Source organism: Esox lucius, chromosome 8 (assembly GCF_011004845.1).
Source record: "Esox lucius isolate fEsoLuc1 chromosome 8, fEsoLuc1.pri, whole genome shotgun sequence".
Lineage (NCBI taxonomy): Eukaryota > Metazoa > Chordata > Actinopteri > Esociformes > Esocidae > Esox > Esox lucius.
This window is the reverse complement of record NC_047576.1, coordinates 11,230,701-11,254,939: the sequence shown is the minus strand read 5'-3', so window position 1 is coordinate 11,254,939 and position 24,239 is coordinate 11,230,701. Positions and strand designations below refer to the sequence as shown.

General features: G+C 43.6%; 1 protein-coding gene across 1 annotated transcript in view; it reads left to right on the top strand.

The window, feature by feature from the left end:
• ncanb (neurocan b) overlaps positions 1-24,239 on the top strand; it is a 143,113-nt gene that overhangs the window by 33,218 nt on the left and 85,656 nt on the right. Inside the window, exon 2 of the mRNA XM_010871573.3 lies at positions 12,326-12,402. Within this exon, the coding sequence (XP_010869875.2) occupies positions 12,333-12,402 (70 nt within the window). The 5' untranslated portion in view covers positions 12,326-12,332. The remainder of the gene's footprint in view (positions 1-12,325; positions 12,403-24,239) is intronic.

The following is a 24,239-nucleotide window of genomic DNA, read 5'->3' as shown; positions in this document are numbered from 1 at the left end:
CCTGTCTGGTTTGTGTGTGTGTGTGTGTGTGTGTATCTCTCTCTCTCTGTGTCTGTGTATGTTTAGTTGGGAATAGAGTGTTAACAACAGAAACAGCATATGCTTCCCAGGGTGCAAAGTGATTGTGCAATGGTTTAATGAGCTTGATTGGAGGAAATGGTGTGGGACAAAATAACCTCTGCAATCACACCTGGTGTGTATGTATTTGTGTATGTGTGTGTGCGTGTGTGTGCGTGTGTGTGTGTGTATGTATATGTCTACGTGCCTGCGCGTGAAGCACAGGACATTCAAATGAGGTATTTTTGACAACTTCTACAGTCCATAGTTGGCAACACTCTTGCATCAGGTGATTGTAATTAATGGTGTGATTAAAACAAAAGCTGCCTTCAGCTTCAGACACAAAGAAACAGAAGATCCTGTGACTCCCACACTGGGAGATTTAAGCTTCATTAAAACATTGCTTCTGGCAAAAATCAACAGCAGTGATACACACACTCACTTTGGCTATATCTCTAACTTTCACACTCGCTCAGCATCTCTCTTTCATCCTGGATTTGCCTCAGCACATTCTCACTCTGGTTTCCATCACTCCCTTCAGATGGAAACACTGCTCCCCACACACTCTCTCCACACACTTTGACAGACACTCTCTCCACACACTTTGACAGACACTCTCTCCACACACTTTGACAGACACTCTCTCCACACACTTTGACAGGAACTCTCTCCACACACTTTGACAGGAACTCTCTCCACACACTTTGACAGACACTCTCTCCACCCACTTTGACAGACACTTTCTCCACCCACTTTGACAGACACTCTCTCCACACACTTTGACAGACACTATCTCCACAGACTTTCATTTAAGACATTCACCGCACGTCTCCATACACATCCTTTCTACAAGCCTTCACACACACTCTCCACACACCTCCACACGCCTCCCTTTGTGTGTGTGTGTGTGTGTGTGTCTTTGTGTGAATCTAACTCAAGAGAATATATTACAGAGCTTCCTAAATAGCAGACAGCTCCAAATGTTGGTGAATCAACCTCCGTTTCTCTGTAGGGAGGTCTGAGCTGTGCTACAGGGATGGGGGAGGCTGCACTGGAACTCGTTCATTCTGCTTTTCTTAATAACCCCCCGAACATCAGAGTTTTGTAGTTCAGAGGTTCCAAACTGGGTTTGTCTCTGGACCCATGTTTAACCAGGTTGTTTGTGACCCAGTGTTCACATTCCAATGTTTTTAGGGCTGGCATTTCTTTGAACTGTTTTTAATTCTATGTTAATAATAAATCTGTTACGGGGGGCAGCCGCCAGTGGGCCCAAGCGCACGACACCAGACACGAACAGTGAAACTCAAGGGGTGTTTTAATGGAGGCTGGAGTGGAAGGACTGAGGCCGGGCTGGAGGGGTGATGGCTGGGCAGGTAGGCGGGTAGGGCGAGGCAGACAGGGCAGTGGGTAGGCAGAGCAGGGGGGCTGGCAGGCGGGCAGGTGGACGGGTTTGAAGCCCGGGTAAGGTGGATCTAGGAACAGAGGAGAAACAAGGTTAGGTTAGTAGGGAGGAACAACTGCAACAGGTTTATTTCATGGCAGGCTGATGAGGGAATTAACCGCAGGTTAACTTGAGGGGCAGTAGAGGAAAGCAGGAACTGGATTGCAGGGGCCCGGATCCGGCGCCCAAACATACACAGACAGACAGGAGAGAGGAAGAGCCCGGCCTTGACTAGGAGGAGGCGGATGTGGAGGGCGTGACAAAATGTAGAAATTGCATTTACAGACCAGGGAATAACATTATTCATCACTTTGCTCACTTTCTCCGTGAAGAGGTTGTGCAGGCTACACTGTGTGACTGAGGAAAGGATGGGGTTTGCATTAAAATCTAAATCGGACGAGTCTCATTTTTAACACTTCAGTCATTTAGCAGACTCTGTTATCCAGAACGACTGAAGGGAGTAATTGGGGTTATCGCTCTGGTTCAAGGACAGGATGACATGTTTTCAGCTGCTGACTCAGGGATCCGAGCGTTTGATTACTGAGCAGATGCTCTAACCATTGGTCTGTCAGACATCCTTTCATCTAGGTAGAGAGCAGTGACATGGTGTGACTCTCCCTCAGCGTATTACAGTAAATATCACTGGAACAGGACTCAGAGGCCTGGAGGCCTTAGTGCCTGCGATTACCTGAGGGGAGAGAGGAGAGTGTAGGACATACATGCAACAACAAGGAGTAATGGGTAATCCAGATACTGTTACAGGATGTGAACTTTGACCCGGGTCTCTCCCAGGACCTCTGACTATAATGAAGTGATGACGTGGTCTTCTACATGGCGGCTTGGCTGCGCTGTGTCTGAGCCTACGGTTGATGTGCTGCTCTGTATAACCCATGGGCAACACATTGACTGAACGCCTCAGGGAGTTTGAGGTTTGGGCTCAGTCATTGTGAGAGGAGCAGAGCTTATTTCTGCATACAGTAACCACATGGCCAGTGAGGGTGTGTGTGTGTGTGTGTGTGTGTGTGTGTGTGTGTGTGTGTGCACGCGTGCGTACAGGTATACACAAAAATCTGTATAAACGTGGAACATTTTACCTCAAGGAGAAATGTTGCAGTTTCCCCCAAGGAAAAACAATGGCTTGCAGTCCCCCACTATTCAGAGGGGTGTCCTTGGTTCATGAAGCATTTTGGCTTGGCCCGAGGGCAGGCTACGTGGTGGATGATAGGGGGAGAGTATATCAGGCGGGTCAGGAAGCAAATGGAGGTCAGCAGGGATGGGGGTGATTTGGGCAAATGGATTTGTTTGTGTCAATGTCCTTACAGCACTGTGTTGAGAGAACTGTTCTTTATTCATTAAGTTTGCCATACATTTCTGAATTTCTAATACATTCTAGAGAAAATGACTGCATGGATTAACTATACATCGTCCGAAGAGGTGAGATCTTAGGTCTGACAATCGCACAGAAGGCAGTGGGGTCTTTGAGGCGCCACAGTAGAATGGTGCCATCTGTTATGTCAAAGGCCGCACAGAGCGACAGAAGAATCAGTCATGGTAGCTGATAGGGGTTTGGGTCAGTTTACAGGCCAAGGATAGTTTATGGGTTAAGGGTAATGTTGTCTGTGTATGTGTCTTTATTATTTCTTGCATGTGTCTATAATCACTGCACCAGTTGTACAGTTTCTGCAGAGGGTTCTTGAACTCAGCTTCCCATATCTCACCACTGCCCCCCACCCCATCCCCCTCCCCTGTACTGTGATTGGCCAGTATTGATCTAACTCCAAGGTTACCGTGATGAGTTTGTTAGGTAAGGTAGCTGCAGACACGTAACAAAGACACATTTATTTCCCTGAAGAAACCATTGCAATCACTCAGCCAGCGTCCTCTAAAAAAACAAACACAGCTTTGCTGAAAAGTCTGCAAGGTACTTTCCTTTCAGGCCTCATTTACATTCCTCTTGTAGACAGGGCGAGGGGACCTTGATGTGTTCAAAAACAAGTTAAACATTAACCTCATTGAAAAGTGCCTCAATAGCCCCTGTTCCGATGATAAGCCTGGGGAAAATGGGGGGTACCCCCGCAGAGCCTTCACCATGCTCTCTGTCTTTTTCTTCAGGAGAACCCTCTGCACTCTCGCTTTTCTGTCTCACCCTGTTTCTCCGATGTCACTCCATCTCTCTCCTATAATTCTGTCTCTCCTTCTTTCCGTCCTTCTCGCCCCTACCTCTTTCACTCTTCCTCCCTCTCATTCCTCCGGGTTGAAAAGCACATCCATGCCACTACTATTGGTTGCCAGATTGGAGCAGTAGTATGTTATTTTCTTTTCTTAAAGAGGAGAGGTATTCCACCATCAACCAGTCTCATTTTAATGGTAATTTGTATAGGCGAGAGAAGGCAGGGTTTCGTTGAGGCGTAAGTAATATGCATTCACAGTCCTGGGCAGCAGCACTGCTGCAGAGACAAACCCCCTCCTGTTCCTTCTACACTTCTCTCCTTATCTCGTTCATGGCTGAACCCCATGATAGAGTAACACTTCCGAATACATCCAGCATCCATGTGTCGTCATGGCCGGACATCACCAGGAACGTGGAAAAACATACACTTACTCCTCTATTTGAGAGAAATCAACACTCCGGCTGTATTCCATGCTACCCCGGTCACCTCCTGGTACATCAGATGCAGCCAGGCTGGGGGAGAGTGGGATATGAGAGGATGGTTGGGTGAGAGGAGGGAGGGAGAGAGATAAGAGGAGATATGGCCCAGTGAATAGAACCTAAATGGAATGAACAGGGCCTTTCAACTGTGTGGCGTTAATGTGGTATTCACACTGTACCCCAGCCTCTCTATCCTTCACTCCTTCCTTACCTCTCATCACTCCTTCACTCCTTCCTTACCTCTCATCACTCCTTCACTCCTTCCTTACCTCTCATCACTCCTTTACTCCTTCCTTACCTCTCATCACTCCTTCACTCCTTCCTTACCTCTCATCACTCCTTCACTCCTTCCTTACCTCTCATCACTCCTTCACTCCTTCCTTACCTCTCATCACTCCTTCCTTACCTCTCATCACTCCTTCACTCCTTCACTCCTTCCTTACCTCTCATCACTCCTTAACTCCTTCCTTATCTCTCATCACTCCTTCACTCCTTCCTTACGTCTCTTCAGTCCTAACATTCTTCCTTGCCTCTTTTCAGTCGTCCTTTCCTCCTTTCCTTCTTCTATACCTCACAGAACACACCCATGTCTGCAGACATATTCACACACACATACCAAACACACACGCATACCAAACACACTTACATACATTCAAGCTCTTACAGGAGGTTGGCATTAAATGCATTTTCATTCAACATTGATCAGATACAATAATCCTTCTTTTATTACCCTGGCCTTCAACCTCAAAAGTCTCTCCCTCTCTTCTCTCTCATGGTTTCTCTCTCTGTCTTGGTCTGTATCTCTACTGTTATAGAGATACAGACACGTTATGGACTCCTATACAGATACAGGCCAGCTACAGTCTGTCATACAGATACAGGCCAGCTACAGTCTGTCAAACAGATACAGGCCGGCTACCGTCTGTCATACAGATACAGGCCAGGTACAGTCTGTCATACAGATACAGGCCGGCTACCGTCTGTCATACAGATACAGGCCAGCTACAGCCTGTCATACAGATAATGGCCGGCTACCGTCTGTCATACAGATACAGGCCGGCTACCGTCTGTCATACATATACAGGCCAGCTACAGCCTGTCATACAGATACAGGCCAGCTACAGCCTGTCATACAGATACAGGCCAGCTACAGCCTGTCATACAGATACAGGCCAGCTACAGCCTGTCATACAGATACAGGCCGGGGAAAACATTAGGGGAATCTTTGGCTGCTTATGATTTCAAGTTGTTCTCGTCTGCTCTGGCTTGGAATTTGTCAAAACTGAAATGAAAGTCTAAAGCCCCAGCAAAATCCTCCACCCCCAGCCATATTGTTTAGAAGGTAGCTATCTGGAGTCAGATTGCTCGACCAAATGGAATGCCAATGACTCATCTGAGTCACACAGTGTTGTTGTTGTGCTCCCCTGTCTTATCATTGGAGAAATAGTATGTTCTCTCCTCATTCACGTTTTATAAGTTTGCTTTTAGCGCCCCAGTCTTGGCTTTGTTTTCATCCGGATGCTTTTATCAAGTATGCATCAGAACAAGAAACACAGCCTGGGAAAACACAGCAAACCACTTGAGGAGGGAGAAGTAACTCAAAAGATGTCAACTTTGTCCTTTCACTGCAGCACGCTAAAGAGAACATGTGACCAATTCCACACCAAGGTGAACCTGAGTATTCAAATATTATTCATATTTTCCAAATGAAAACCTGTTCATAATTTTTTTAAACATTTTTATTATTAAGATCTACTGTTTTGAGTTGATACTTGGTTTTACCCTTGTATTAGGTAACTGTGTGCATTTTGGCCAAGTAGTTGGTTGTGTTTTAAATAACTTATTTCAGTCAATCATATTTCAGGGCCAGTAGAAACTGGCATCTCAGCTTCACCCCAGTTTTGGTAAATTCATTTGTTTTGTTTGGATGTTCTACTGTCTTGGAAGTACAAATAACATCCATATTAAAGTCACCGCATTTGTTCAGTTTTAGAATTTTCAACAGATTTTGTTCTGGCACCTGAATGGTTGTCTGACATGTTTTTAAGCCATGTGCCCAGTCTCTTCCTCAGGTCCTCTGGCACTGGCCTTTAATTGTTCTAAAGGTCAGAACCAAAATATGTGGTGAGTCCTCTTTCAGCCACTGTAGACCTGTCCTTTTGAGAAAGGATTGACATTTTCAAAAACGATTTCAAGATGCACCTTTTAGCTGTGTTAGTTTTTGTTTTTTTGAATGGTCTTAGCTTTACTTGACTCTTATTATTTGCAACTATGTATTACAATAATATTTGGCTATTTTCTATTCAGTCACATTTTAGATTGCAAAATAGATCATCAACTTGATGCTTGAAAAGCGTGATGCTATCCATGCTTTTATCCATAATCCAACTCCATTATTGGAAATGAATGGACATGCCTACCTTGAAACAGCTTTTCTAAAGCTTGTGTGTGTCACAGAGCAAACATCCACTGAATCCACTGAGTCTGATTATTCTATTGTAGCCTAAAAGGTTAAGTTACAGCATCGGCTTTGGAAAACAATCTTTAGATCAAATTTACCATGTGTAAATGTAAGTCTAAATTATTAACAGAGAAAGAGCTTGGTAAATTAATGATGCTGTATCGGTGAATTGTTTGCAAGCGCTTTACATCGTATTACCTTAAACATTTCTCTGTAAAGGCTACATTCATTAAAGTTTTACATGATTCCATTATTGACATTTTTTCTTTTTTAAGCTTTCACTTATACCACATTTTCATATCTCTCTACAGGATTCAATAGAATTAAGATCTGGACACACTGCTGGCCACCTCAGAACAGACCAACGTTTGGTCTCAAACCATTCCTGGGTGATTTTTTTTAGTGTGTTAGGGATCAGATGTGGGAAAAATTTCCTTTTCTGTTGTTTTCTGTAAAAATAGAAATGGTGTGCTTTACCAAAAGGTCTAATTTGTCCACAGAACATTGTCCCAGAAGGATTGTAGCAATTCCAGGTATGTTGTGGGAAACTGGAAAAGCAGCGGGGTCCTCCGGGGTGTCTTCACTGAGTTGGCAGCGGTACGGTGTGAGTTAACTCCGTCACACCTCGTGTCTGAACGTCAGGTTGAATCTGGGTGACAGCTGATGGAAGAGGTTTCTCCGCCATTTCAACAATCCTTTGTTGCACTGTTCCGTCAGGCATTCTCTCACATGTAGGAAGGTTGGCCGCAGTGACGTGGGCCTTAAACGTCTTGATAACATTATGTACGGTGCAAACAGGAGCATCAAAGCCTTTGGAGATTTAAAGCCTTGAGACTATTCACGCTTAGCCACAGTCATGTGTCTGACCTCAGACGATTCTCAGGTTTTCTACCTTTTCTCCGTGATCAGTGCAGCACATACAATGAAACCAAACAAGAGAATTAGTCATTGTCTCCGTTTAAGCTGGTTGAACGAATGTTTTTCATATGGCAGGCGCCTGTAACTTTCTACAGGTGAGTCTAAATGCATTGTAAAGAAGAATCGCCTGCTAGAAATGTAGTTATTCCTGACTACAAGTAATTAACCAATAAGAGAAGATTTTTGGATTTCTTTGTGGAATAAGCAAAGTTTGTAAACGTTTCAGTTTTTTTGTTTTGTTCAACTGCATTTTTTGAAATGGTACGTTATTTGAATAAAGTGCAAGGGTGCCTATACTGTACTCACTTATTTCAGTGCCCAGAAAAGTGGATTAACAGTAGAGACACATGTCATTTGAAAACACTCACATCAAAGTGGTGATTTTTTTCCATGCCTTTGGAATCACCCATGTACTAGTCAATATGGAAGATCAGCATTTACTGTTGTCTCTTTGGTCTCTTGTTGTGCAGACCTTATTTATCACTGGTAAACAGATGTAAATTCTAATTGGGTTCCCAGGTGGATTGTATTATAGTGTGCATGTGTGTGTGCATGTGTGTGTGGGTGTGCGCACACATGCTCGTGTGTGTTTGTGTGTGTGTGGGGGGGGGGGGGTGGATGTGTTCCTATGTCATCCATTTAAGGGTGTGTGTTCATTTTGTGACAGACAGGCACAATGGTATTCGTGAACTGATGGAATGACAGCGGGTGATTAATGATCCTGATTAATACTTTTTGGAGGAAAGAAGGGGATAGCGGGGGGGGGCTGGACAGGAACAGAGGAGGAGAAGCCTTGAAGACGGAGCAAAAGAAAGGACTGACAGAATGTGGGAGAAAGCTTGGTGGAAGACAGGAGAGAGACAGAGTCCGTGGAGGGCTGGCATGATCTTCTGCTTGGTGGTTACAGCGCCACCCTCCCGTCAGACCACTCAGGCTGAGTGAAGCTCCTCGTCAGTCGGCGGAGCCGTGTGGGAGGTTGTCTGGGGGTCCAGTTTGTATGAGACTCAGTAAGGATTATTATAAGACTCATCAAAAACTGTCCAGAGCCTATTTGAGTGGTCTTCTTCCTGCTGAGAGATCTAGATATTTAATACAAATGTGACAGTGGGGCTTCTTTGTTGCTGCTGCTGCCCTTCACCATATTGTAGCAGAGGTTTTGTAGACGAAACTCCCAATTAAATCCATTTTGATTTCATGTTGTAACACCATGAAATGCGGACTAGTTCAAGGCTGGGTGAATACTGTATTCTTATTTGTTTGGATAATCCGCTTATTTATCATTATATATTGTTAATACTATGTTTGTCCATACATAGGAAACGCAATAAATATATTATACAACTTTTAGACAGCAATGGACAGCTTAGTTAGCAATCTATCTGTACATTACTATTACAGTTGCTAATTATTGTTAGTTAGCCAGTGTTTTTAACGTTAGCTATAGGTTAGGTATAGTTCATAATGTGAACGGATTTAATGAAGCAGAAAACGTTATATCTAGCTTTCTCCTCTTATTACCAGTGCATCATGGTATACAACAATGTTTTGGGGATTGTTGTCTACTTTCAATGGCAGTCTGTGGGAGGAACAGGATCATTTCCCCCACATGATGGGTGTGGCTTTACCTTTTGTAATGACTGTGTACACCTGTTCCAGTCTGTTACCATGCAACGCTACTACTGTGACAAGGACTGTATATCCTGTGGCTGTGTGTACTGGACCTGTTTCTGTGTGTGTGTGTGTGTGTGTGTGTGCGCGCGTGGGTGTGCGTGGGTGTGTGTGTTTATGTGCCAGCATGTTTGTGTATATGTTCCTGTACACTGTTGTGTGCTTGGGGTGTATGTATTTTCTGGGGTTAAATGTATGCAGCTGTGAACACAGTAGCACGTTTCTGTGGGCGTTGCGGTGATGTCCAGTCAGGTGTGCCAGTGGAGCAGGGAAAGTTGGTATTTCAAAGGACACTCACAGCTTGACTGCTGTACCCTGCTCAAAAACAGTATGGCTCTAACTCACAGATACAATTAAGAGATAGACTCCTGAGTCTTCAAGCTGGGAGGAGAGCAAAATTGAGGTTACAGGAAGGAAGTGTAGAGGTCGAAGACAAGAAGAATAACACCAGTGAGAGGAAGAGAGGGAAGAAAGACAGCGAGATGAGCGAGCGAGGGAATGAAAAGGCTAAGGATCGAGGCAAGGTTAGAGCCGACAAATGACTTGTTATGACTTGGCCCTATAAAGCATACATGCGTAGAGGACTTTCTTTGCATTGATGATGTGGAGTGAGTGCTGTGGAGCATTGAAGAGCCTGTTTGATCTGGGATTGAACTGAAGTTGAGCTGTCATGACGAGCCTTTTGGAGATAAAAATAGACTTGAAAGGGAATATGATCTTTTCCAGGCATTGTTAGGAACGAAATAATTTAGAATTCTTCCTTCAGCATAGCATAGTACTAAGTACTCTAATAATTAGGGCCCTGTATTTTGCAAACCAGGAAGTACTCAAGCCATTTTCCATCGTCAGGTTAAGTGGTGATTACGAAAAACTCCTGGCCCTAGAAAAATATCTAATTAACATTCAGTCTGCATTAAAACATTGATCGCTTTTTGTAGACATATTGAACAGAGATAAAGTGGGCCTTGTGTTCCTAAAGGTCCCATCTGCATTCTCCCCATAGAGAACAGCCTGGCTGGGCTGTCTGTGGCTGCAGTTTCACCTTGTTTACCTTTGAGACTCCAAGTGAAGAACACAACCGTAAAAGAAACCGGTTATCTATGTCCTATCTCTGGTACCCCCACCTTGTATTTCACCACTCCAAACTGGGCTATGTGTTTCCAGGGCTGCCACGTTACATCCATTTAAAAAAAACAGTGTTGGTCAGTCCTCTTGCAGGGGCTGATCCTCCCTCACTGGGACTCAAAACACACTGAACCCAGGCCAGACCCATATTAACATTCAGTCATAACAAAGGTCAAGGTCAGGTCTCTGTATAAGCTAGCCAGACAACGACGTGCTGTGGGTGACTGCGTTTCTGTCTCATGCTTGGTAATAGAGGTCTTAATCAGATCAAATCAGATTCCTGTAAATGTTTTGACTGGGATCTGACCAGATTGGACCCACAATATGTCAGCGATCAGGGTCATTGGATGGAAATTGGATGAGATATATATCAGACATAAAAAATTTATTTTTGCTACACAAACTGCCAGACTTTTGTCTTTGACTTAACATTTCACGTGCAGACTCTGTTGAAGCCAGGGACTGTCTACATCGTGGTTTATGGGTTACAACTTAATTTTTTCATAATGACTTTTCAAATGTCAAGAAGGGAAGAGGTGGTGTGTTAACAACGCAGTATGCATCGCTCTCCAGACACACTGTCTGGCATGTGCCAGTTCCACTCAATTCAATTCATTCTTATACAGCTTGCAGCTTGAGCAACCACAGAGGTAGCCTGTCCGTGCACATATATAGGACTTAAAAAACACACGTGGGTTTTTTGATAGACTACTACTAGTCATCCTAGTTTTATATGTATTATGACTGCCAATGTGACAGACAGGGTCACACTGGCAGTCATTGGAACTATGACAGTAGATCAGATGCATTTGAAAAAGTTTACAACTTCCTTTAAAACAGCTTTTCTATATAGCCTATTCGCCAGAAAATGCTGGAGAAACCTGTCCTGCAACAAATTGCAGTGTGTAATAAATGTACTTTATATAGGTTATTTATAATATATAATCTAGATATTTCTTCTTTACATCTAATTCCGTATTTCTAACATTGACATCAAACAGTTTTGATATCCCCTGCCACTGACCGTGGTCTGACAGAGGTTTGAAGGGTCAGCTACATAATGTTATATCTGCCTGGGTTGGATCCTCGTGCAGATGTCTCAGGTTCTGATATATCGTGAAGACCTCCACTATAGATAAAAAGCGTAATGTGACAGATTTGGGGGCATTGTGTTTTTGGGATCTCCCAATACTCTTTTAATTAAGGGTTAATGCCGTTTAATTGATTAGAAGCCATATTTCTCACTGTGCTTCTTCTCTTTGATTTAATGATTTAATCACCGAAATCTTTGAAAGAAAATGACCTCATTCCTATTGTAACAAAGAGGGCTTGTTTCCAAATGCAAGGTGTTAACCTGTTAGGCTATATTTTACCTTCTCAACAACGCAGAAAAGGTGAATTCTCCAATGAACAAACACAAATACCCATCTCCCGCTCACATAACATCTGCCTCCACACGATCCAACATTTCCTGCAGCTTTGTATTTGTGTGTGCGGAGTGAAGATGTGTAACAATTGCCATGGGAACAGAGGCTTCAATCTTGTCATATTCATGTGATGTGATTTGCTGCTCAGCTGTTTTAAAGTATCACAGTGTAAACATCTTTTTCTTTTGTAGAGCCAACAGAGGAAAGGTATGGGTTGACAAATTAAATTAAATTCCTCAACACAGAGAGCACATCCAACTGATTGCCAATCACACTGGGTTGTATAGTGGGCTGTTCTTGGTAGAACTAGTTTGACTGTAGGAAGATGTACATTAATAAGTCCGTGCTTTCTTGTGATTTATGGCTATTAGGTGTTGTAACAGTACCTTAGAAAGGACTCCTGTCTGATTCATCACAGAGTCTGTGAGCGTGATTCAAACGGCCGTGACTCCATTCCCTGTCAAACAAGTACTTCTCTGTTCTCTCTAGAAGAGAGGCTGTCATACGGGTCAACATTTTTGGCAATTTTAGTGAAATGTTCCATTAAAATGTTCTCCCTGTCTCACTGTTTCTGTCAGGTCCAGGATGCTGGGTGCAGTAATCCCAACCTGTGGACTGCTGGCTTTGCTAACAGCCCTCCTCTCTCTGGGTTCTGGTAAGTTCTGGTCTCCTTGGCACAGCACCTGTACCCAGAGATGTAAATAGTATATAGTAAAAGTACTTGGCTGTGTTCATTAGCTGAGGGAAGTTGGTAATTAGGACTAAATGACCCAGTATCAATAAAATAAAAGGAAGAGTGAAACCCACACACTCTGCACTTCATGGAACGATGTTGTTGATCCCTGCAGTCCAAATTCTGGAACACAGCCAAGGACTTTTACTTTGTACTACTTACACCTCTGCTGGTAACTTCAGTGGCTAGTGTGGCCATCCTTGTGTTCTGGTTCTTCAGGTTCTTAAGGTTCTGTAGACACAGCTTCACTACCACATTAGCAACATATTCCGCACCTCCTGCTCTTCAGAGGGTGTGCATGAAGGCTGTTAGGATACGTATAGGCTTAGCAGGGTTTTGGCTGGGTGCTACCGTCTAGTTTTAATACATGGTCATTACTCTAGAGTGGCGGGCACACTGGTCCTCGGACTCTTCCTTTTTCATGGAGGAGTTGGTCTGCACACACCACACTGACACGACTCAGGGGGAGACCCAGAGCAGAGTCAGGGAGACTGATGCAGGTGTTAGGTTCTGCTTAATGGTAAATAATCACGGAGCAGAGACAAGGGCAGGCAGTGTCCGGAACACGATAGCCGTAAATTGTAAAGCCGGCAAGGAGTGAGCAGGAGGAGGTCGAGGCAGGCAGAGGTCAGTACGCAGGTGGTCTGAGGAAAAGCAAGGCTAGGGACAAGGAATGAGAAACAAAGGAAAAAGCAGGGACGACTCAGGGACACCACAAGACGAACCGGCAACTGGAGCAAACAGAGAAGACAGGTTAAGAAGGCAGGGATAACGAGGGGACGGGAGACACCTGGCGGGGGTGAGACAAGCCAACACAGGTGAGTCCCGTCGAAGGGCGGAAGCCTGTTGGTGTGCCACACCAGTCCCAGACACACAAGCCCACTCGTAACGCTCACGCATATGTCACCCGGACTGCTGGCACGCCGCCAGAGCACCGGAAGAAGGGGGTTGATCCCGGTCGTTTCATCTCACTGCAATTACTGCAGCTTGGTGTTTTAGAAGAGGGAAATGATGAGGCATTTAGGGCAGGGAGGGACAACAAACCTCTTAGCTCCATTCACCCCGCGGAGCTCAGCTCTTGAGTTCCAGTCTCCGGAAAGACGAGAATGTCTGCTAATCTCACACGGCGGAGCTTAATGTGGACTGTATTTGCAGTGTCACTCGTTGAACGTTTTCAGGATTTGTTAATATCCACTTTGATGTTCGAAACAGACCACTCGGCTTCGTTTTGTGAACGTAATAGCATATTAATGTCTATGTGCATGTGTCAGAATGCTTTCAATCATCTAGAGAGCATTTATTAATGCACACAGTAGAAGCACAGTTTGCGGGGAAAATAAGCCTTTCTTATTAGGCAAGTTCATGTTAGTCCTTCTCCGTTTCAGCATTTGCTGCTGTTAGTGCAACTGAGAATACACACATGGTCTCCTGTGTTTCAATATTTCTTCATACTGTAGCCAGGTCCCTATAGTAGTTGGGAACATCCTGCTCAGGAATAATGAACAAACAATAAGTTAACGTTTTCTTATTACAGGATTTACAATAACAGAACACCGAAACAGACTGAACCTGACTGGCGCTAGGACAATTTTATTTACGTCATAAATCAGAGATTCCTGAATTCTTTGAGTCTCTCTGCACTCTGATCCCAGAGACAGAGGTGGACCGGAGCGGGCCATCTGGCCATGTTGAGATCCACACATGATAAGCGTCAACCTGGGCACTGGGTTAATATAAGAAGGAAGTTAATGCATCTTGAATTGATTCTGAGAAGCAATCCTGCTCTCAGCAATGTACAAAAAGGATGAAGTCCACAAAAGGATGAGAAGTTGCTATCAAGTAAGGACCTCTTTCACTGACATTCCAGGTAAAAGCCATGCCCTCTAGACGGCTCACAGACTTACAGACTTCAAGTAAATACTGACATTACAATTTCTCTCTCAAAGGATGCATGTTCCTAATGTAAATGTGTAATGGTTTAAACTTCCAACATTTTTTGATTTCAAACAATAGCCCAATAACCAGACAGGATATAAGCCCAACCCATCTTTGTTTAGAGTATTTCTTATGAAATTCAGAAGGTCTCTACCAGGGCTTGACATTGGCACCCGCCCACCCGCCAAATGCGGGTAGAATTTGGCTGTGGTGTGTAACGCAGTCACATTTATAGCCACTTTGGCTGGTGGCATTCTTTATATCTATACACAGTGTTTTTCTGGCATTCAAAGCTCATAGCCTTCCCAAAATATCGCACCTCATCTGTGTGTTGACATGTAAAAACATGATTTTGCGCCCATAAATAAATACCAAAGAATCACTGCAGCTAAAATGACAAAACCATATTGAGCGTTGCCAGGTGGGGTGTGTTTCCGACTAATAGGGCTATGTTTAATGGGCTTGGGCGAGTCGATTTTTTTTCTGGAGATAGCGGCAGAATACAGTTTACGGTCAATGAAATATGGCAACCTTGCATACAGGGCCACACGTATCCAGAAATCGCGGAGATGAGTAATGTCGGAAAAACAAGTGGATCCTAGTTTTCTTTCACAGCCAAGCATGTCAAAATATTCAATTAAAACTTAATAACCTCAAACTACATCTAATCCTCAAAACATGTTTTTAAACTTTTCATGCGACTTCTAGTACCCTAAAATTACAGATTTGTTTTTAAAGAGAGTTTGCGAGACAAACGAAAATTACAGGTGAAAAGACCATCAGATTAGGGTATGTACTATCACCAAAAACATTAGGCAAAATATGCAATATATAGAGTAAAAAAACATAATTACTAACAATATAAGTATATGAACGTGAAGACGATGGATCAACGACAGCAGCAGAGCCCAGTACAGCTGAAGGAAGTCGAGGGAGATTAACGATGTGGCGTCAAGGCAAAGATTGGGGAAAGATAACTTGACAAAGCTGTAATAAATACAGCTCTGTTTCATTTTTAATGCAAGTCTATATTTAGAAGAGCATAGCATAACAAAAATAGACAACAATAATATTGACTGTGATTAATTATAAATCTGATGGGTGATTTCATATGTAAATCGTTCTAGGTTATGTTAAGAATATATATATATATATTGCTTGAATATTTTGGTTGATATTAGGGAGGACATTGTAGCGTGCATTAGCTCCACAAGTGGACATGGACAACAGGGAAGATTTAACACTATAATAGTTGTCTTTTTCAAGTGTGTAGCCATATTATATAAAGTATTTCACAGAGGGGTGTCTGTTAAAGTGGGGTACCACCTTTGCCTAATAGTGACTGAACCAGTGAACAAGACAGGCTAAGATGTAGCACACCATGGTCAAAAACGTAATTCCCAAACAACAAAATGGTGGCTAGTGAAAATGTTGAGTGGCTAGTTACTTTGGAAAACCACTAGCCACAGTGGCTGGTGAGCCAAAAAGTTAATGTCAAGCGCTGGTCTCGACTTTTTAACTTAATAAATTCAGTAATTAATTATGAATCGCAGTCATAATGTATACAGACTAATTGCCCAACAGCAGATACCTGCTGAACATATAACCACAGTCCAAACAGGAGATGGCGAGAACACTTGCACACACACGCACATGCGCGCACACACACACACACATACACACACACACACACACACAAACAAAGACACACAGATGTGCACAGATACAGTTTTAAGCAGAGTGTCTCTAGTAGCCGTGTCCACGCATTCACAGTCCGACCAGGAGGACAGACCCTCAGCGCCTCCTTGGCCCGCCATGGTCCTCCTGACGCCATCCGCACGCCACTGTCCAGACTCATGTCAAGATACAGAGCAGGGCACTGTGGGGCCTGAGAAACACCAAGGCAAGGCTCAGCAGGCTGCTACCTTACCATCTGAGATGTGACTGGCGATGTTTGTGTGTGTCTGAAGGTGTGTGTGTGTGTTTGGATTATGTGCGTGTGTTCCATGCATGCATGTAATAGCAGTAGTTGTATTTGCGGCACCCCACAGGCCACACGCCAAAAAGCCGGCTCAGCAGTCCCACATCAGCATGAAGAAGTACTTCCCCAAGGTTGTCTGTCCACTAACTTACTAACACGCACAAGCCTCTACATCTGTGGTGCATGTAGATGCATTCTACCCCCCTACTGTAGAGAGAAGGTTTTTAAAGATGTCACCCCCCCCCCCTGCCCCCCACCCATCTTCCTCTTTTTTGGGTGAGTGAATATGGAAATGGGTGATGGAGAAAGACAGAAGGAGGTGGGGGAGGCTTGGCACAGAAGGGGGGCTGGCATGAAAAACTCCTTTGGTGACTGTTTGTTTGACGGGGCAGGGATGAAGATGGGGGACAGGGGGACTTAGGCCCTGTGCCATGCCAGATAAATGTATCATTACGCCACACAGAGCGCCGACATTAGTCACGCCAGCCGCCTCTGAGTGGCACTAAACCCACGTGTGGCGGGCTGGGGCAAAGCTGGGACAGGGCCCAGATGCAGCCCCCCAGACATGGTTAATATCCATAACTAAAGGAGGGGATGTGGGGGGTGCAGGCAGAGAAGCAGAAGGAGAGAGGGAAGAGGGGATGACGAGGGGAATGGGTCCTGAAGAGAAGGTTTCCTGTGAGATGGCGCCAGCACGGGAATGTCATTCCAAGCCTCTGCGTGGTGCCTGCCTTTGGACGGCCTGTTGTGTACACACACACACAGACACGTACACAGAAACACTGTAGATTTAGCGCTGACTTGTTTCGAGGCAGCAGGGTGTAGGACTGGGAGGGCGGGTTGAGAGAACGGACCAGAGGGGCACAGAGGCAGACTGCCACTTCCCATTATTCCATTTATATGACATACCATCGGAGCTGCTTTGAAAGCAGAATATCCCCTACAGCACAGTAAAAATATATCCCTTACAGCACACAAATCTACAAAGACCCAGCCACCTCAATGGGACTATACAGTACACAACCTGTCTACACTAGAACATACAACACTGTTATCTGTGGGAGAGTGTGTCTACCTGAATGTGGTTGGCCTCTGAAAGAGGAGGTTTTCTTTCCCCCTCAATGCCATCTCCTGTCTCACTTTGTGGTGTCTGTTGCCATGGTTATCATTAGGGCTGATTTGTGTGTTTGTGTTGAGGGGGGGGAGTCAACATCCCCCTCTGCTTTATTTATCTGTGTTTCGGTTGTCTTTGTCTGTTGTTCTTTTTCTCCTTATTTCTGCCCCTCGCTCTCTCTCTATGTTTTGGCTGTCTATTGTTTTCTTTTACCCGACCATGTGTCAAAGCCTTGTTTCTTTAAATATTACACATAGACACTGTAGATATTCAGGGTTTTATTTAAAAAATAAAACAAATAAACAGTTTTTTTAGAGCATGCTGTGGATCCTCTAACAATATTCTATCACAGAAATGTTAATGAGAAGCAAAATGAAAAAAGCATCTTCAAACATTCAACATGACCCCTTAGTTGCCCCTAGTATAACTATAGCGTTGTTTTTATCCTGAAGAACTGCTCTTGGGCAAAAACAGTCCTGTGATGTTAACACCTGACAAAGAGATCACCAGAGAGAGAGTGTGAGAGAGACAGACAGATGTGTCTTGATTAATGACAAAGCCAAAACCTAACATGTAGCTAGTCAATGCCATTGAGAAGATGGGTCTTCCTTGATCAGCAAGGAGCCTGGCAGATGGGCTATTAAGACAATAAAACCTTTATCCATTAAAAGTCCATTCCAGGTAAGACTGTCTGGAGAGGTAGAAAGAATGGGAATGTCAGCCCTTGTGTGGTTATGACTGTTGAATATGTCTTTCTGTCATCTCCTATTTACTGCTTGTGACTTAAAAAGTTTTTTTCTGTAGTTAATAATTTTCCTTTGCTAACAAAGAGATGACAAATATGATTGTGTTGACAATTGTGTACATCACCTAGGCCTTTTGTGTAATTCAGCAGGGAGACACTATCTCTAAATCTGTTTTGTTTGTCTCTTCATCTGTGTTGTTGGTCTCTTCATCTGTGTTGTTGGTCTCCCTCTGTATTGTGGGTCTCTTCATCTGTGTTGTAGGTCTCTTCATCTGTGTTGTAGGTCTCTTCATCTGTGTTGTTGGTAATGTCATCTTTGTTGTTGGTCTCTTCATCTGTGTTGTTGGTTTCTTCATCTGTGTTGTTGGTCTCCATCTGTGCTGTTGGTCTCTTCATCTGTGTTATTGGTCTCCATCTGTGCTGTTGGTCTCTTCATCTGTGTTGTTGGTCTCTTCATCTGTGTTGTTGGTCTCTTCATCTGTGCTGTTGGTCTCTTCATCTGTGTTGTTGGTCTCCATCTGTGCTGTTGGTCTCTTCTTCTTTGTTGTTGGTCTCCATCTGTACTGTTGGTCTCTTCATCTGTGTTGTTGGTCTCCATCTGTGCTGTTGGTCTCTTCATCTGTGTTTCTGGTCTCTTTATCTGTGTTTCTGGTCCCTTTATCTGTGTTGGTGGCCTCTTTATCTGTGTTTCTGGTCTCTCTTGGTTATTCTTACTCTCTTCCCTCACTCATTTTCTCGGCAGGTTAGTTTATTTCCGATTGGGCCTCATTTAGAGGAAAAGCCAGATGAAAAACAGTCGGATTTCCAAACAAAGGAGGGTCTCAAGGGGGTTCTGCTTGTAAAAACATTTCCATCTAAATGCAGATTTTGTATATCTACTGAGATGGGGCCACTGCGCTTGCATTCATTATTTAACCATGTAGAGATAGTCTTTTTTGTATCCCACTCTCCAATTTAAGTAGTAATTTGGGGTTTTAAGAAGGTATCTGTAATTTTTTATTTAGTTTAGCAAATTGCTGTTGCCAGGGTCAAAAAAGTAAATATAATCTGGGAAAGGTAGGAGGAACAAAGAAACACATTTTTTATGAACAAAATTTAAAGAATGAAACTTTCTTGTGAATACTGGCTACAGCTCGGCTTAATTCACAGCATATTTGTTTGGAGCCTGTAGCAACGTGGGCAACACAATAACATGGATCACCAAACTCATGCTTGGCAACTGGAAAGTGGAACAGGGTTTGGCAAACACATGGCTCCTGATTAGTTTAAGCATTATCGGTGCTTCTCAGCGTAAGCATACATTTGGCTGTATTAAATTCTCCCCAGCTCCAGACGAGGTGGCCCAGAAATTGCTGTGTGATAGCCGTGTGTGTGATCCTGTGTGTGTGTGTGTGTGTGTGTGTATGGTTGTGTGTGTGTGTGATCCTGTGTGTGTGTGTGTGTGTGTGTGTATGGTTGTGCGTTTGTCCTCACGGCTGCTGACTCACTCCATTGAGGCTGAGAGAACCAGTATTCTCCCGTTTCTGCCAAAGTAGAGACACTTAGGATAAAATTGTGTGTATTTTCAATCACATTACACCAGTTCCCTAATATTTGCAATGCCGCCTCTCCCCTCCTTCTTCCCTACATCATTTTGCAATCCTCACCCTCATGTTCTGAGTCTGAAATTGAACTCCTGGTCATTTTACGGAGGTTCTTCTTTCTGAGGAAAGGGAACACTGATAGTCGGAAACTAATCACATTATGTATTCAGAGGAATGTGTCATTTGTCTCACTGGAAAACTGTAGCAGACGGCAAATGTATTAGTATGACACTACTGATAAGGTCAGTTGCCTTCAGTGCCACAGAAATCATCCACAAATTCCTTCTCTTGTAACCTTGCTGAATTGGTTACATACCAGTAATAAAACCTAGTAGATACAGTCTACAGAACATCCAGACAGTTTACAGAACATCCAGACAGTTTACAGAACATCCAGACAGTCTACAGAACATCAGGACAGTTTACAGAAACATCCAGACAGTCTGCAGAACATCCAGACAGTTTACAGAACATCCAGACAGTCTGCAGAACATCCAGACTGTCTACAGGACATCCAGACAGTTTACAGAACATCCAGACAGTCTGCAGAACATCCAGACAGTTTACAGAACATCCAGACAGTCTACAGAACATCAGGACAGTTTACAGAAACATCCAGACAGTCTGCAGAACATACAGACAGTTTACAGAACATCCAGACAGTCTGCAGAACATCCAGACTGTCTACAGGACATCCAGACAGTTTACAGAACATCCAGACAGTCTGCAGAACATCCAGACAGTTTACAGAACTTCCAGACAGTCTACAGAACATCCAGACAGTCTACAGAACATAGGTGCACTAAGGTGGGCACTCTGAAGCTGTCGTTTACAGTTCTGTTCGCATGTTGAGCTGGTCTTTGATATTCCCTAGCTACAATAAAACCCAGTCTTTAAGAATATAACAGTATTTTCTGCCATATCTTATTATTTTATGTTATGTTTGCATGTTGAGCTGGTCTTTGATATTCCCTAGCTCCAGTTAAACCCAGTCTTTAAGAATATAACAGTATTTTCCTCCCAGAGGTCATTGGTCTCCAGGCCGGAGGACCAGTACTTGTGTGTAATGAGAGAAAGGCTTTTGTAAACAGGAGATGACCTTTCATCCCAGTGAATATGGTGCCAGTTAGCAGATGACGTCAGACACACAGAAGAGCTGTACGTTTATAGAGTGATGAGCATGTACGCTGGTGTTGCAGAGTGTTGAGCGGTGTATGTTGGTGTTTGAGGGTGTTCAGGGGTGTGTGTTGGTGTTTCAGAGTGTTGAGCACTGTACATTGGTGTTTCAGTGTGTTGAATGCTATACATTGGTGTTTCAGAGTGTTGAGCGCTATACGTTGGGGTTTCAGAGTGTTGAGCGCTATACGTTGGTGTTTCAGAGTGTAGAAAGCTGTACTCTGGTGTTTTAGAGGGTTGGGTGCTGTACGTGGTTGTTTCGTAGTGTTGAACGCTGTACGTGGTTGTTTCGTAGTGTTGAACGCTGTACATTGGTGTTTCAGAGTGTTGAGTGCTAGACGTTGATGTTTCCGAGTGTTGAGCGCTATACGTTGGTGTTTCAGAGTGTTGAGTGCTAGACGTTGATGTTTCCGAGTGTTGAGCGCAATACGTTGGTGTTTCAGAGTGTTGAGCGCTATACGTTGGTGTTTCAGAGTGTTGAGCGCTATACGTTGGTGTTTCAAAGTGTTTAGCGCTATACGTTGGTGTTTCAGAGTGTTGAGTGCTAGACGTTGATGTTTCCGAGTGTTGAGCGCTATACGTTGGTGTTTCAGAGTGTTGAGGGCTATACGTTGGTGTTTCAGAGTGTTGAGGGCTATACGTTGGTGTTTCAGAGTGTTGAGCGCTATACGTTGGTGTTTCAGAGTGTTGAGCGCTATACGTTGGTGTTTCAGAGTGTTGAGGGCTATACGTTGGTGTTTCAGAGTGTTGAGCGCTATACGTTGGTGTTTCAGAGTGTTGAGCGCTATACGTTGGTGTTTCAGAGTGTTGAGCGCTGTACTCTGGTCTATTAGTTTTGAGAGTTTGATTGACCGACGGAGCCCTGTTCCTATGGATGTTAAGATGTTCACTCAGAGTCTTACATTTTTTTCGTAAACAATTGGAAGCATTCAGAAATGAGCACTGACAGCTATTTACATGTGTTATGTCTGCTGTTTGTGGGTTTTGAAAATGGTTGAGTGAAAATGGTTGAATTCAAGGTTTACCACTGTCACTACTGGATGACAGCTAGGGAAATGAGTGCAAGGGAATGTAACCTTTGTGATAAAAAAATCTAAATATATAATCTGACTTCATATTGTTTGTACATATAAGCAATCATTAATGACCATCTATGCCAGTAGTTCTTAGTAAAAGTAGCCACTCACATGCCAAACATTCAAAAGATCATGTGTTTCATGGCCTACGAGAATTCTCAATGCTGCTCATCAGTTAAGTACAGAAGCCAATGGAACGCATAGCAATCCGGAACTCAGGGATGACCAGTCTGGATGTGTGTGCTTATATCAGTTATCGTAAGTGCCCATAAGGTGTAGGTCGTTTAACACAAACCGTACAATAAAATGTCATGTGTTCCTGGGGCTACACAGAAACCTTAGATACCCAGGACTCAGTGATGACAAGTCAATGCCATATGTTCCTGGACCTACCCAGAATGCTTCGAAATCCAGGACACAGGGTTGCCTGGTTGCTTCGACATATGTGTGTGTAATTATCAGTACTCGAGTATGCAGATGAACGAGGAATGCAATCGTAATCTATATTGAAGTAAAAAAAAAAATTATTCCAATCCTGTACTACAGTTACAATACAGAACATAGTTACAAGTCTTCAGGTAAATATTAAGCTCCAACACAACCTGTCAGGAGGTCTCTTTAATAAGAACAAACTCGTAGATAGTAAGTTACCATATAATGTGACGCAAGGTCTCTTTAACGATGACAAACTCAACTTTTTTGAGATATGGCTATTTATCCTAAAATCTAAAACACTCCCGAAAATAGTCATTAGCATTACTTTACCTTGGCAAACACAGTGAACACAAAGTACAGGAACTGTCCCACTTAATCAATGCAAAATTATCGAATGGACGGGGCGTTGCCGGCAGTTGATGTCAGACATGCAGCAAGGACAAATATTCTACAATGATCCATAACCCGTCCAGTACAATAAAGCATATCAGACTGGTCACCCCTTTATGGGGAACAGGGAAAATCCAAACACTACAAATGAATGTCTACAATATTTAAAGATCTACATTTGGTTACATTCCAGTTTACTCAGAATTTCACACCTCTCCAGGTGAACTCAGGAGGGTGGGGCTGATGGCCCATACTTGTTGTTCCAGAGATTTAGACAAGCAAATGTTATGCAAGACCCCTGATTAACATCATTAGGAGCCTGTAGGAGGCCAGACGCTCCTCTTCGTCAAATACACTTCCACTCTTCCCCAACAGACATTTTGTCATTACACTACAGACGCATAAACCAGCAAGCAAGAAATGAAATACTGACATGTGTGTGTAACCAGCATGTGTGTAGTCACTGTTCCATTAATATTGAATGAGAGATACAATGTTCTCAGTCAAGGGCTGGAGCAGAATGCCAAGCATGGCTGTGAGGGAAGGGTGTGTACACACACACACACACCAAATCCATCCCACATTGGACATAATTCAATGGGAATTGAAAATGAGGCAACAGACCAAAATTGAATTGACGTCAAAAAGACTGAATGAAATGAAATTCCTAGCTGGAGCCAGGCAAAACGTCAAGCCTGGTTTCAAAAAGAAAAACAAAAGAACAATAGAATGTGTCAGAAGAAAGCCAAATAAATGAGGCAAAAATAAAAAGCTTCAGTGACTGTGGCTGTGGAGACGGGGGCGAGCTCCTGCTGGTGGTCGTGTGAAGACGGCAGTGAGGAAGGACACCTCAAGGAAGGGAAGCAGAAAAGCACAATGGCGTGTCTGTGATGATCTCTGGACGCATCGCTCTTCCAATCAGCTAGTTAATTACGGTTGACACTCCACCCACGGCTATGCCAAAACCTGCTCCAGCGCATTTTACATGAAATCTAATCAGTTCAAATAGGAATGTGTGTGAGTCTAAACACAGCAGGTGTTGAAGAAACTGATAGTAATTAAAATAAATCAATACCCTTATTTCCCCCGGACTTCATCCCATCAGCCTCTGCTTTCAGTTCTTTCCTTGGTTTTCCTCCTTTATTCATATCAGCAGGACACTGATGGTCAATCCCTCTTCCTGTTGCCTAGCCAGTGAACAGAGAAATAAAAGGGTTTTACTGTATGTATTTCTCTCCTGCCTCCACTCAAACCATACAGCTTATCTGACAGATCTCAATGTTCTTATTATTAATGAATGCTTTTATAAGAGCGGTCCCACTGT